The 12,749-nt window shown below is 33.3% G+C and overlaps 1 protein-coding gene across 3 annotated transcripts in view; it reads right to left on the bottom strand.

Moving 5' to 3' along the window:
- TMEM135 (transmembrane protein 135) overlaps positions 1-12,749 on the bottom strand; it is a 240,799-nt gene that overhangs the window by 80,332 nt on the left and 147,718 nt on the right. For all 3 annotated transcript variants that reach the window (XM_012725702.1, XM_012725701.1, XM_004683276.2), the window contains exon 6: positions 7,805-7,851. In XM_012725702.1, the coding sequence (XP_012581156.1) occupies positions 7,805-7,851 (47 nt within the window). The remainder of the gene's footprint in view (positions 1-7,804; positions 7,852-12,749) is intronic.

Here is a 12,749-nt window from a genome sequence, read left to right as displayed (position 1 = left end):
CCTATATCCTTTAAAAAAAAAAAAAAATATATATATATATAGTTATATATACAGAACTGGGGTGTAGGCCAGAGATGCAAGGGCAGTAAGAGTATTCACCAGAATCAGAGTGGGGAGCTGAACAAGTAGATTAACAAAGTATACTGCTGATGCAAACAGCAGGTGAGACAGGAGAGGTCTGCTGCACCATATGGGTCATCGTCCCGGCAGGGTATTGAACTCATGCTGAAGCAGCTGTGGCTAGCTTCACAGTACTAAGCTTCAACCCATTTCACCACCAGGGAAGGCCTCTGTATTATTTTAATAGATGGTCTAACAACCAGTTGAGAATACTCAGGCAATAAAGACACATTTGGCCAAATCTTGCTATTTTGGAACTCAGAACAATCTACATCTCCCCATACTCACTCCATTCTCCTCCTCATGCCAAACCTGCACTTCCCCAAACACAGTGTCTATGCACTCTATACTTTAAAGATAACTACTTCTCTAGTCTCCCAATTGTTAATCTGCCCTAACAGCCCTTGTCAGAATGGCAACATAGAGAGGAAGAGATGGAGAAGTATAAAAATTGAGCAAGAGTGAAAGAAAAGCCCTAGTTTAAATCATAATCCCAATCTTGTGGCTCGTTAATGTGTAGTTTTAACCCTATACTTCATTTTATTTTTAACCATTTTCACCCTAAAAGCTCCAACTCTGTTCTTCTGCCCTTGGCTTCCCATTCACTGTGCTCTGAATGCTTGCTCCAAGCAGCTCGGAACTGGATTAACTATCAGTTCTGCTTTAGCTCTAACATAATGAACATCAGTGTACATTCCCAAATAAATAATACCATAAACATTATTTGTGATAGAATATCATAAATATTAGTTCTACAAGTACATTTTATGGATTAATACATAGGTTTAATACTTTTTAAGAAATAGATAGTGGAAATGATTTTTTTAATGTAACTTCTCATAGCCACAGATAAATTTACAAATGAAAATTTTAAGATGAAAGAGACCGAGTAACTTGCTAAAGGCCACAAATTAGTAAATGGTAGAGCCAAAACCTAAAGGTAGATCTGTTCTGTGCGGCAAGAAAGATGCTCAATTTCTATCACAACCTGGAACCTCCCAAAACACATCTATTTTTCATTAAGTCAATGAAAATTCTGAAAACACAAATTTTCTGCTTCACATCATTAAATGTTTTAATTTTAGTGTCATTCATTCAAGCATTTCCTGGACATTGTTTTACCCAAAACTTCCTCCATTAATCAGTACCAATACTAATAAACCATCACTGACAATGGGAGAGGGGGTATGTGAACTGTACTTAAAGAAGCACCACTATTCTAAGAAATTTAACATTATTTATGATTTCTCTTGCCTATGGAAAATTTGATTGCTAAGACATCTGCAAAGGTAATGTTTTTATATACACAAGAGGAATTTCTTGTTAATCAAATAAAATGTTTCACTGAAAAATGCTTTGTAAAACATCTGTGAACTGTCACATTCATAACAAAAATATTTCTACTTCTCATAACTACTAAAGAGTAAACCAAACTTGTAAGAATTCTGTCACTATAATGACTACAATTTGTAAAATTTGGAACAAATTCTTTTTCATGACACAATTATTGTTACCACTAAATTCTAACTAAATTGAAATTTACAAATTAAAGAAAAAAAAATAAGGCTGCATAAAATAATAAAATAATACTGACTGTATTTATTATTTAGCTGAACAATTCTAGCAGAGGTTAAAATATATAAGATTAGAAGTATACATAAGGGTATCAGTTTTAAAGAAAAATATAATCACAAGTTATATTATTTTAACTACAAAATACTGACATGATCCATTAAGAGGCTCCCATAACCAGTTAGTGGAATGACAGAACAACTACAGGCAAAATAAAGTTACCAACAATGAATGAAAATAATATGCTTAATGTCATCACTAAAATTAAGATATTTACATATAGACCACCACTTAAAATTGCCATTTCAATTCATAAAAAGAAACCTGTAAAAGCTTTTGAACAACTTTTAGCACTTTTGACTTGACTGTGTACCATTAATGCTTTAGGTGTTGCATTTTAAGGTCATACTACTTCTCTATACACTATTTCTCTTTGTCCTTTACTGAAAGCAAGAAACACATCTGTTAAAAAATGTTTGAGCAATTCCTTTATCTAGGTACAAATACCTTAATAGTTCACAACCAAAGACTGAAAACAGATTTGCCACAGCCAGAATAATGCAATCCCCAAATGAGCAAATAATTTTCTACCCCGCCCCCATCCAAGACAAAGATAAGAGTATAATTGTAAAACTTGATAGCAAGTAGTCATTCTCAGAGGAAGTGATTTACAACATCTATGAAATTGTGTTTTCTCACCTTTTCTATTTAATATGAAAAAAACAACAATCTTATCTATCTCTATATCTTCATGTTTTTTTTTTCTACAGATGTGGCATGTTTTATAATTATGGAAGTCCTTATTTTACCTGCACATACCTTCTTAGAAATAATGGATTCATAGGTCCATGTTTTTTTTTTATAACATGCTTATTTATCTTTTAAGATATTTCCTGCATCTTTCAGCTAAACCATTTGTCCATGGCTCTCAAACAAAGCCTGGTTTCCTCCAAATCATCATGAATTATTGTAGATAAGTGGGTTCACTAATCTACCCATATATATGAGATCACATTGTTGACAAGCTCTCTTTCTCATTTTTTAAATTGTTGATCTTTCCTGCTTGTGAAACCTCTTATTCTCTTAAACTTTCCCATAATCCAGTCTATCTCATCTAAAAATAAAAAAATAAGAATAAATGCAGAAGAAAACCCTTATTCTTCCAATGATTTGCTTTCTTCCCCCCAAGCTCTCTGACTTTCTATACTGATTCTCCTTCCTCATTTCATATTTGTTTGTTTTCATTTCATCTTCATTTTCTGCTGAACCATACTGAGAAATAATTGTCAAATATAATTGCATACAATGTAAATGCATAGCATGTCACATGAAAATGCTAAAATTTCTCTAGCAAGTTAACTTTTACCTTACTGAACATATCTACAGCATTAACACTAAAGATAATGTCCTCTTTCCTGAAATTCTCTATTTTAGTTAAATTTCTTTTTCAGTTTATAAACTACTTTTTGCTAAATTAACCACCATTGTGCTTGGTACTCCAAATAATAAGCTCAGTATTTTTTCACACTCCAGCTGTTATCCACTAGTAAGTCAAATAAATAAAATAGAACAGAAGTAGAATAGAAACTATTGAAATATATGTAATAAAGTACTATTCTGGGAAATGTATGTGTGTGTCCTCAATATAAATTAATGTAAAATATAATTTTTATTTTGGGTCACATTCAAAAAGTATGAAAGAGTTTGTGTCTTATTCAATCTCTACAGCCCTTCGAGGAACATATAACAATTTACACTTCTTTTTTTTTTAGATTTATTTATTTATTCATACAGAAGTGGGGCAGAAGCCAGAAATGCAGAGGTGGTGAGAAGCTTAAACAGAGACAGAGTGGAGAGCAAAACAGGCAAATGGACGCAGTACACTGCTGAGGGGAGCAGCGGGCGGGTCAGGAGAGGTCTGCCGCGCCATGTGGGCTGGGTATCAAACTCACACTGAAGCGACTACGGCTAACTTGCAGTGCTGCGTCCTAACCCGCTGGGCGACCAGGGAGGGCCCCAATTTGCACTTCTTAATCAAGAAAATATTGACAAGTTAATGTAATGTGTCCACGATGAAACAACTAAATATACTCAAGAAAAGCCCCTATTTATCTTCAGAATTTCAAATATCCACACAATACACATATTTCTTGGGTACATTTTCTAATTATCTCACCTCCTACTGTTTTGTTCTTCCTCATCTAAGCAGCAATTCTTATGATTTAAATTCATTTTTGCCATATCATTACTACAACCACTTCTATTATGGATACCTGCAACAGTATCCTCCCACTTGGAGGAGGTCAAAATGTTCCCTCAGACTCTCTAACTCACTCTGTACTGCTGAGAGTAATAGCTTCAAAATAAAAACCTAATTACTTAGGGTAAACTTTCCTGACCCTAAAATAAAATGTGTGACCTCTAAATTATGTAGGTTTTAATTATGAAGTTGAATTTTTGTACATTTATGTAATACTACAAAATATAAAACATAACTAATATTTAAGGAATTTTCATTAAAGTCAGGAAATAGTTGAAAGACCCAGATCAAAAGTTGCTATTAAAATATAATTCAAAGACACTAAGTTAAATTTCTAGAGAAATTCCAAGTATAATCACAATTATTTCACCCAGGAATTATAACTAATAGAGCCAACAATAGTCATTTTCATAGTTAAAAGTACATCTACATCTTAAGACTAATTAAATGCTTTATTATTTGTGCCTTCACAGAGAGTTGATTAGAATTTTTCAAATACAAGATATTGTTTCTAATATGTTTAAAACACACTACTAGATTTAATTTTCACTGGTTTATAGCTAAAAATGCAACACTTTCCCAAAGTTATATCAGATTATTTAAGATATGCTTATTGTGAGTCTAATGCTTACTGAGATTAGCTGCTATGTCTGTATACACAGAAGTCTGTAGACTAACTGCTACAGCAAGGCTGTCTTTCAACCTACATATTTAAACAAACTGTTGGATTTGTTGTTATCTTTGCAAAATCAGGTGGCAAGAATTTCTACATAGGTACTCTCTAAAATGGGATTAAATTAGTCACAATACCCTTCATGGTACTATTTTAAATTAAATTATTTTTTAAGAAACTATGCTGAATTTAGCTTTCTAATTTTTAGTGTTTTTACCATACATAGATACCTAATGAAAATAAAACCAATAAGAGAATGTTTCAAAGTGTCACACATTTCATTGCTTTTTTGTGAGTTAGGATTAAGTTCAAAATTTTTGTCACTTTGTTTCTGTTGTTGGTTCTTCTCAGTTAAAACAAGAAAGAGTGAGTGGTTCAGAAAAGTATTTCTTTTCTACACAAAACAACTGCTAGGATGATGAATCCTTTGCACCGAACAAATTCATGTTGACTTATCTTTGCCTAAACTGATGCGGCAGACTATATAATGCCCTAAAACTAAACTATGACAACAGACTACAAAATGGTAAAATGACTAAAGAAGCCAGAACCTTATGAAGAAAGGGGTTATATTAAGACTCTTCTTTCAAAAACATCTTTCATATAATGTACCACAATTCCTAACAGAATGTTTGTGCTGGCATTAAAAGACAGGTGGGTGGCAGGCAAATTAGACAAAACTATAACTCCAAAAATTACCTCAATTTAAGAACTTTGCACTGTTCTAGAATTCCATTTGAACAACTTATTTCTTATGGAGCAGACTGAAAACCAAGATCACCAAGTATGAGAGAATATATGTAAAAATTTTTAAACTACCAATAAAAATTATTATAGGTAGATATTTTCAATACATATTTTAGTAACCATAGTTTCAATACTAAAAAAATGGAGTTATTTGTAAGTAAATTCATAATATAATAAAACCATTACATACTATAAAATATAAAATACTTTTATATCCAAAATACCCAGAAAATACTTAATGAGTTACTTCCTCAAATTATTTCTTTAAAAAAAAAAATTGGCACGTTTTTTTTCTTTTGTGTTGGCACTGGAAACACAATTGACTCATTTCTAACATAAAATATTTCCAGTATATTGTTTTCAAAGGAGGTAATCACGAATGGATCACTGGAGACAATATCACTTAATATTACTTACCCAATTTTATTCAATTAGAATTAAAATAATTGTCAGTAACTGTGAACTCCAATAGCTAAAATGCAGTTGAATTTTAATAAGAAATTCTATGTGCTACCTGCTATGTAAAACATTGCTTGTCCATTCCAAACACATTAGAGTTCAGATAAACATACCACATCACTTTGTTTGGTTGTAGTATTTATAAATGGTTTCATTTTACCATTTACCAAGACTCTTTTGTTCAGTTTCTCAAACTAATTTCTGCCAAGAGCACTAGGCATTTGGCATTAGTATTTCTTCTAGGAGAAAAACAACCCCTTTCCTCAGAAAATTAAAAAATGTTTGTCTTGGCACAAAAACTTTGTATTGAGACTTCTGGAAAGTATTTTAAATTGATGTTTTTAGCCTAGACTTTGTGACTGAAACAGGAAAAGGTTCCATAGCTCTGCAACAAAATACAAATTTATAGGGCTGTGTTTCATTCTTTCTAGGTTGATGACAGGAGTTTTGAAATACAATTTCCTAGGATCATGCTAAAAATTGGGCATTAATATTCAACAAGTAATTTGTTTTCTTAAAACCTCAAAAACTCCTGATGACTAGGAAAGGCTAAAAGGTGATTAAATACAGTCTTTAAATATCATATTGGAAAGGATTGTTTCATTTAACTTTCTGTTGGAATATTGACAAAAATAAAATTTACTTGACATCATACTATGCTCCTGTATACGTCAACAAAACATGCATTGCTATATTTTTATCTATAGAACTATAGATAAACCTCTATGCCTCTGAAATAGATACAAGTATTGCAAAATAGCTTATCTTCAATGAACATAATTGAAAAAGGAAAGAAATGATGGGAATACTAACATGTTTACTAAGATATATTAAAAATCATAGTTCGAACAATTCACAAAGACCACAAGATAGCAGCAGTAACTTTTCAGCCACTAGTTATTGACAATAACACATTCTATTGCCGACTCTTTTCAGATCAAGACCTTTAGTCTTTACCCATATTTTCCCCTTCTAACTACCTGGCTGTCCTCTTATAAGAACAGTAACAGCTATCATATGTTATATGCATATAACATTCTTGGCAAAGTCTATATAAGTTAAAACTGTATCAGTGTAGGATGATCTGACACAAAATTAGTGGTTTAGAAATTCTGGAATGGCTGGTTTGTATGTGTTTCTTTTTTTAATGCAAATACCTACTAAGTACATCTTATGTATTTTATATGCCTATACATTATGGATTCATATACATATACAAATTAAAAATTCATAATTGACTTTGCTAATTAAGTATAATTTTGATTTTAAAAGTCTAGCCTTTCCTGCTATGATTTAATTCTACTTATATTTTTAAAAAATCAAGAAAAATTCTATTGAAATGAATGAAGTAATAGCAAAATAAATGAAAATTTATTTACTACTGAGAATGAAGATAATGAAGGAGCAGATTCTTCCTAACCAAATACCTCATTCTTCCACTATTGTGGTTTTACAACAATAACAGACAGAAATCATTCCCATAGGCATTGAAATATTGAACCATCCTACTTCTTACCCATACTCCTCAGTTTCAGTGCTAATGGAAAGTACAATTCTGACATTCTAAGCTAATTTAATATTTTACAATGGCTAGTATAGGGGTTACCTTAACAGAAAATATAAGCTCCCCCTCCACCCTTTTCCAATTTGAAAATATAATGTTGTATGTTAAAGGTGGAGAGAAGAATAACTGAAACAAGTTATTTCTTCATCAGAATTTGGGGATTATTAATTTATATATTCAGAATTCCAAAATGTACATAAGTAGAATGTACAGAAAACAACTCCCTTCTGAGCTTCTTTCTCTGTTCACTAAAGATCAGTGCATTGTTTGTTGACCAGTCTAGGATGGAAAAGTCTCAAGCCGCCTACAGAGCTTAATTATTTGGAGAACATTTTAGTTACATGATTAATAATAAAATTACAAAGGAACTTTTTTTTCTATTAAAACAAACAGGTATAATAGCACATACCTGAAAAAGAACATGTACATGGCAGCTGTGATGCAGAACAAAAGGACCTATAACAGGGAGAAAATACATTACTTTTAAAAGAACAGTGACATCAACATTTATATCTTATAAAAAAAATATACCCACAATTAAATTATGTGCCTGAGACAATTTAAGGATACGCAAAACCAATCAAACACATGTATCATTCCCTATTTTTCAAATAACCTATTAGGATAATAACTGGCTTGTAATATTTCACTTTTATATATATATTATAATACACATAGACATATTAATACAATATGCATATAGATTCACTAAGGCTGAGAGTTTTAAAAGGAAGTCAATTTTTTTATTTTATTATAATAGTTTATTTTTACATCATTTTGTGCCTTTTTCCATCTCAGTTGTAATCCCGTTGGACTTGACCAATTCACCCTTGTGCCATCACCATAGCCTTGTGAACTCCCCCTCCTCCTCTTTTGATCCCATTCCCCACTAAAATGTCTTCCCCGTAAAATGTCTCTGGTATATAGTTGTTCATCATTATTATTTTTCCTGGTTAAAAGGAAGGTCAATCTTTTAACTGCTTCTAAGGATATGTAAAGAAATGTGACTTCAGAATAATAGATTTTATATAATCAGCAAGTAAATAAAAATTTATTAACTATAATATCAAGACTATCATATTTTTAATGTGAAATACAATTCAGTGTCAGGTAATTCTAATCAATCAGAAAGACACTACAAATACAATCAACTCTGATAGGAGATACAAAAGCTATTAAATTCCTTGAAAAGGAGTCTCCCTGTGGTGCAAGGGATTAAGATTCAGCACAATAAAGCTACAACCAGCCACTGCAGCAAGAGATTGATCTTGTCAGTAAACTAACACACCTGGCACGGCAGATCTCTCGTGTCTGCACACTGTTTCCCTCGGCAGTGTATTTAAATATATTTGTTCTGATCTCCATTTGGTCTCTGGAGAATCCTCTCATCTCCCCCGCACCTCTAGTTTAAATCCTAGCTCTTTTGCATACAGCATTAGAACAAAATTCCTTGAAAAGCAGGCAGAAGCATACTCTAAAGAAGCACCTCCAACAGCATACGTTAACACAACATGCTGAGAAGGTACATGGAAAGAACTAAGAAGCCAAGACTTAACCAAAAGCTAAGTTATGCCACCAAAGTGAATCTCCAAAAAGCTATTTTAAATCACCAAAAACAGGAGTTGCAAATACATTCTTATGCTAACAACAATGTAACCTGACTATAAGGATTGTCAATGGCCTCACAAATAAGCAACTGACAGATGAACAATTTCTTTTAAATGTTCTAAAAGATTTATTTATGCATACAAGAAATGGGGTGTAAGCCAGAGGTGCAGGGGTAGGGAGAGGGGTGAGAGGATTCAGCAGAAACAGAATGGGAAGCACAACAGGCAGATCACTGAAATACCCTGCTCAGGAAAGTAGTGGGTGAAACAAGAAAGGTCTGCTGCTGCACCATACGGCCCACCTCCCGGGCTGTACCATATGGGCCACCTCTCGGGCCAGGGATCGAACTCATGCCACAACAGATGCCTATATCTTCACAGTGTTGTACTTTAACCCCTTACACCACCAGGGTGGTCCCAGGATGAACAATTTTAACTGTAGAAGACTGACCAGGAACAGCGTTCTTCCTAGTGGTGCAATAGGTTAAAGTATCACACTATGAAGCTCTCCAAAGCTACTGCAGCACAAGTTCAATTCCCAGTCAGGGAGCTGACCCACACGGCATGGCAGACCTCTCCTGACTTGCCCACTGCTCTCCTCAGCAGTGTATTTCAATAGATATGCCTGTTCTGCTCTCCACTCTGTCTCTGGTGAACCCTCTCACCCACCACATCTCTGGCCTGTACCATAAATAAAAATAAATCTTAAAAAAAAAAAAAAAAAAGGCTGACCAGGAACAAAAATGAAAGTGGTATGAAACAGTGTTTTGTAATATCCAATACAGATAGTTTATAGCCAAATTTAAAATGTATACTAGTTTTATTACAAGTCAAGTTTTGCCACCTAGGCTTAAGAGAAGTATTATAAATATAAGTATTAGAAATATATAAACCTATCAAGCAGATAAGAAGATAAGTATCAATTGCCACAAAACAACCATTAGTCAAGTGGTTATTTTGCATCTTCTAAATTTACAGAATATTAAGTACATTTCCAACCCTGAAGGAGTATAAAGCTCCACAGTTCAACTCTGTAGCTGCTGTTCACATGTGTCTATTTAAATTTTAATAGCTTTATTGAAGAAAATAGACATAGTTAAAGATATAGCTTTGTAAGTACTTATTGTTGGGTCCTTTGCCTGGACAGACCTCCCCACCTCCCCCACAGAATCATATGCACACTGTTGTGTGGAAACAAAGAATGAGCCATGGATCCTGCCTTGTGTTTGCTACCTTGTGTTCTTTGACCCCCATGTTATTGTCGCATGTTATTGATGCACTTGCTGAGAGCTTCCGCCTACCCCCAGCCTCAGGCTCCAGGCTGAAGGGGATAAATAGGGAAGGAGAGAAAAATAAAGTGCGCCTTTGCTTGCTGACCAAGGAGTGTGTGCCTTTGCTTGCTGACCAAGGAGTGTGTGCTTTAATCCTGACGTCCTTCGCTCAGACCATCTCTGCTGTCGTGCTGGCGCGGCACTTATATAGCAATAGATGCCTGTAAAATCATCATCATAATCAAGAAAATGAACATAACTATCACAGCCAAAACATTGTTAATGGCATTCCCTTATCATTTTACAGACCAGTTCCCCTAGTGAACACTGATGAAAAAGTTCTCAATAGAACCCTAGCAAAATAAATACAACAATATAGCAATATAAATATAAAAAATACATGCCTTAAAAGGCTTATATACTATGACCAAGTGGGATATATAACAGGGACAATACTGTTTCAACAAGTGAAAATGAATGTTATTCACCTTTTCAACAAAAAAGAAAGATAAAAACCAAAGAAAAGAAAGAAAGTAAAATGAAAAGACAAGCTACTGAGTGGGAGGAAATATCTGCACACAAAATATCTGACAAGGGGCTATCAACGCTATACAAAGAATTCACACAACCCCACCAAAAAAGAAAACAAATAAACCAAAAAATCACAGACACATGAAAAAAAATATACCTGGTCACTTATCAAATGAGAATACAAATCAAAACCACAATGAGACACTACCTTAAACTTGTGAGAATTGTTCATAGCAAAAATTCCAGAAACAATAAGTGTGGGTGAGGATCCAGAGAAAAAGTAACCCTCTTACAATGCTGATGTGGATGCAGTCTGGTTCAGCAACTATGGGTTTCTCAAAATATTAAAAATGGTCTCAACAATTCCACTTCTAGGTATCCAACCAGGGAATACAAAAAGAAACTTACACTGCAAGACCTTTAATAATGACCAGAATACGTAAACAACCTAAGTTCCTGAAGACAGATGAGTGGATTAAGAACACATGGCGTATGTAGTATGTATATAATGACATATTACTGGTAATCAAAAGAAGAAAAACCAATGCCACATGCAACATGGATGAAGCTGGAAGAGATTATTCAGTGTAAAATAAGCCATAAGGAGAAAGACAAATAATTGGATTTTGTCACATATGTGGAATATAGAGAAATCAAAGAGTCAGATAAAACCAAATTCAAAAAATCACCCTTCTAGAAAGATGATTGAAGAACTGACATTGTGAGGGGGTGGAGATGGGTGAGAGGCTAGAATAATAAAAGAACTAGGACAATGGACTGTGATGGTGGTCTACATAAGCTTGGTGATGAGGGAGCTGGAGACAATATCTGAAGGGGATATTCTATACATACTAAATCCAAACAATGATGTGAACATTATCTCAAAAAAAATTTTTTTAATAGTATTTATTCTGATGAAACTAAACATACCAAAACGTAGTCAAGTCTCTCTCTCTTTTCATTGTCAGTATTCTTGATTTATAACTTCAATAACAATAGTGTTAAAATATAACCTACATGACATCTGGTTGCTTTTTGTCTTCCATAAAAATGAAACAAAGTATATACTTATGGAAAATTTAAATATTAATTGAAAGTTGTGATTGAATGGAAGCTACATACCAAAACTACAATTCTGTTAATAGATGTTTAAAAAATAAACAGCTTTATAAAGCTTGCTAATTAAAGGATTACAGATGAATGTTTACATATAAAAAAAAAGATGTGAATTCATACACTGAACAAAATACTGACTGAAAGTATATTCCCAGACATTAGCATCAAAAACATTTTATTCATATCTCTATTATCATCTAAAAGATATGTAATTTATTGAAAGTAAAGGATGACCAATGCCTTGAATTTTAAAATCATCACAATATCCAGCTGTTTCTTTTATTTCTCATGTCCATTTCTCTTTTTATTGTCAATTAATTGGTCATCAAGTCATTAAAAAATGTGAGATAAATATGAAAAGGAAGAATAAGGAGTCAAAAGAAACCATGGAGAGTCTATACATTTTCCAAGTTAGTAAAGGTAAATCAAAAAAATAAAAGTGGGACCTCCCTGTTGAAACAACTGGTTAAAATGCAGCAAAATGAAACTATCCACATTCACTGCAGCACAAATTAAATCTCCAGCCAGGGAGGAGAACCACATAGCACAGCAGACCTCTCCTAACCTGCCCATTGCTCCCCTCAGCAGTGTACTTCAGTATTATTTACCTGTTCTGCTCCCCACTGTGTCTCTGGTGAATCCTCTCACTTCCCTACACCTCAGCCTATACCCCAGCTCTTGCATGCATAAATTAATAAATTTTTAAAGAAAAAAATTATAGCTTTTACAAATTTCATTCAATTTAATTAGGAAATATCTCTTAATTTTCATGCATAGCAGATAAAAAAATAAGATTTCTTATATTGTAGGCAACTATTTTTTATTCTTA

Source organism: Condylura cristata, unplaced genomic scaffold (genome assembly GCF_000260355.1).
Source record: "Condylura cristata isolate star-nosed mole 26May11 unplaced genomic scaffold, ConCri1.0 scaffold00015, whole genome shotgun sequence".
Classification (NCBI taxonomy): domain Eukaryota; kingdom Metazoa; phylum Chordata; class Mammalia; order Eulipotyphla; family Talpidae; genus Condylura; species Condylura cristata.
This window is presented reverse-complemented; position numbering and strand designations above follow the sequence as displayed.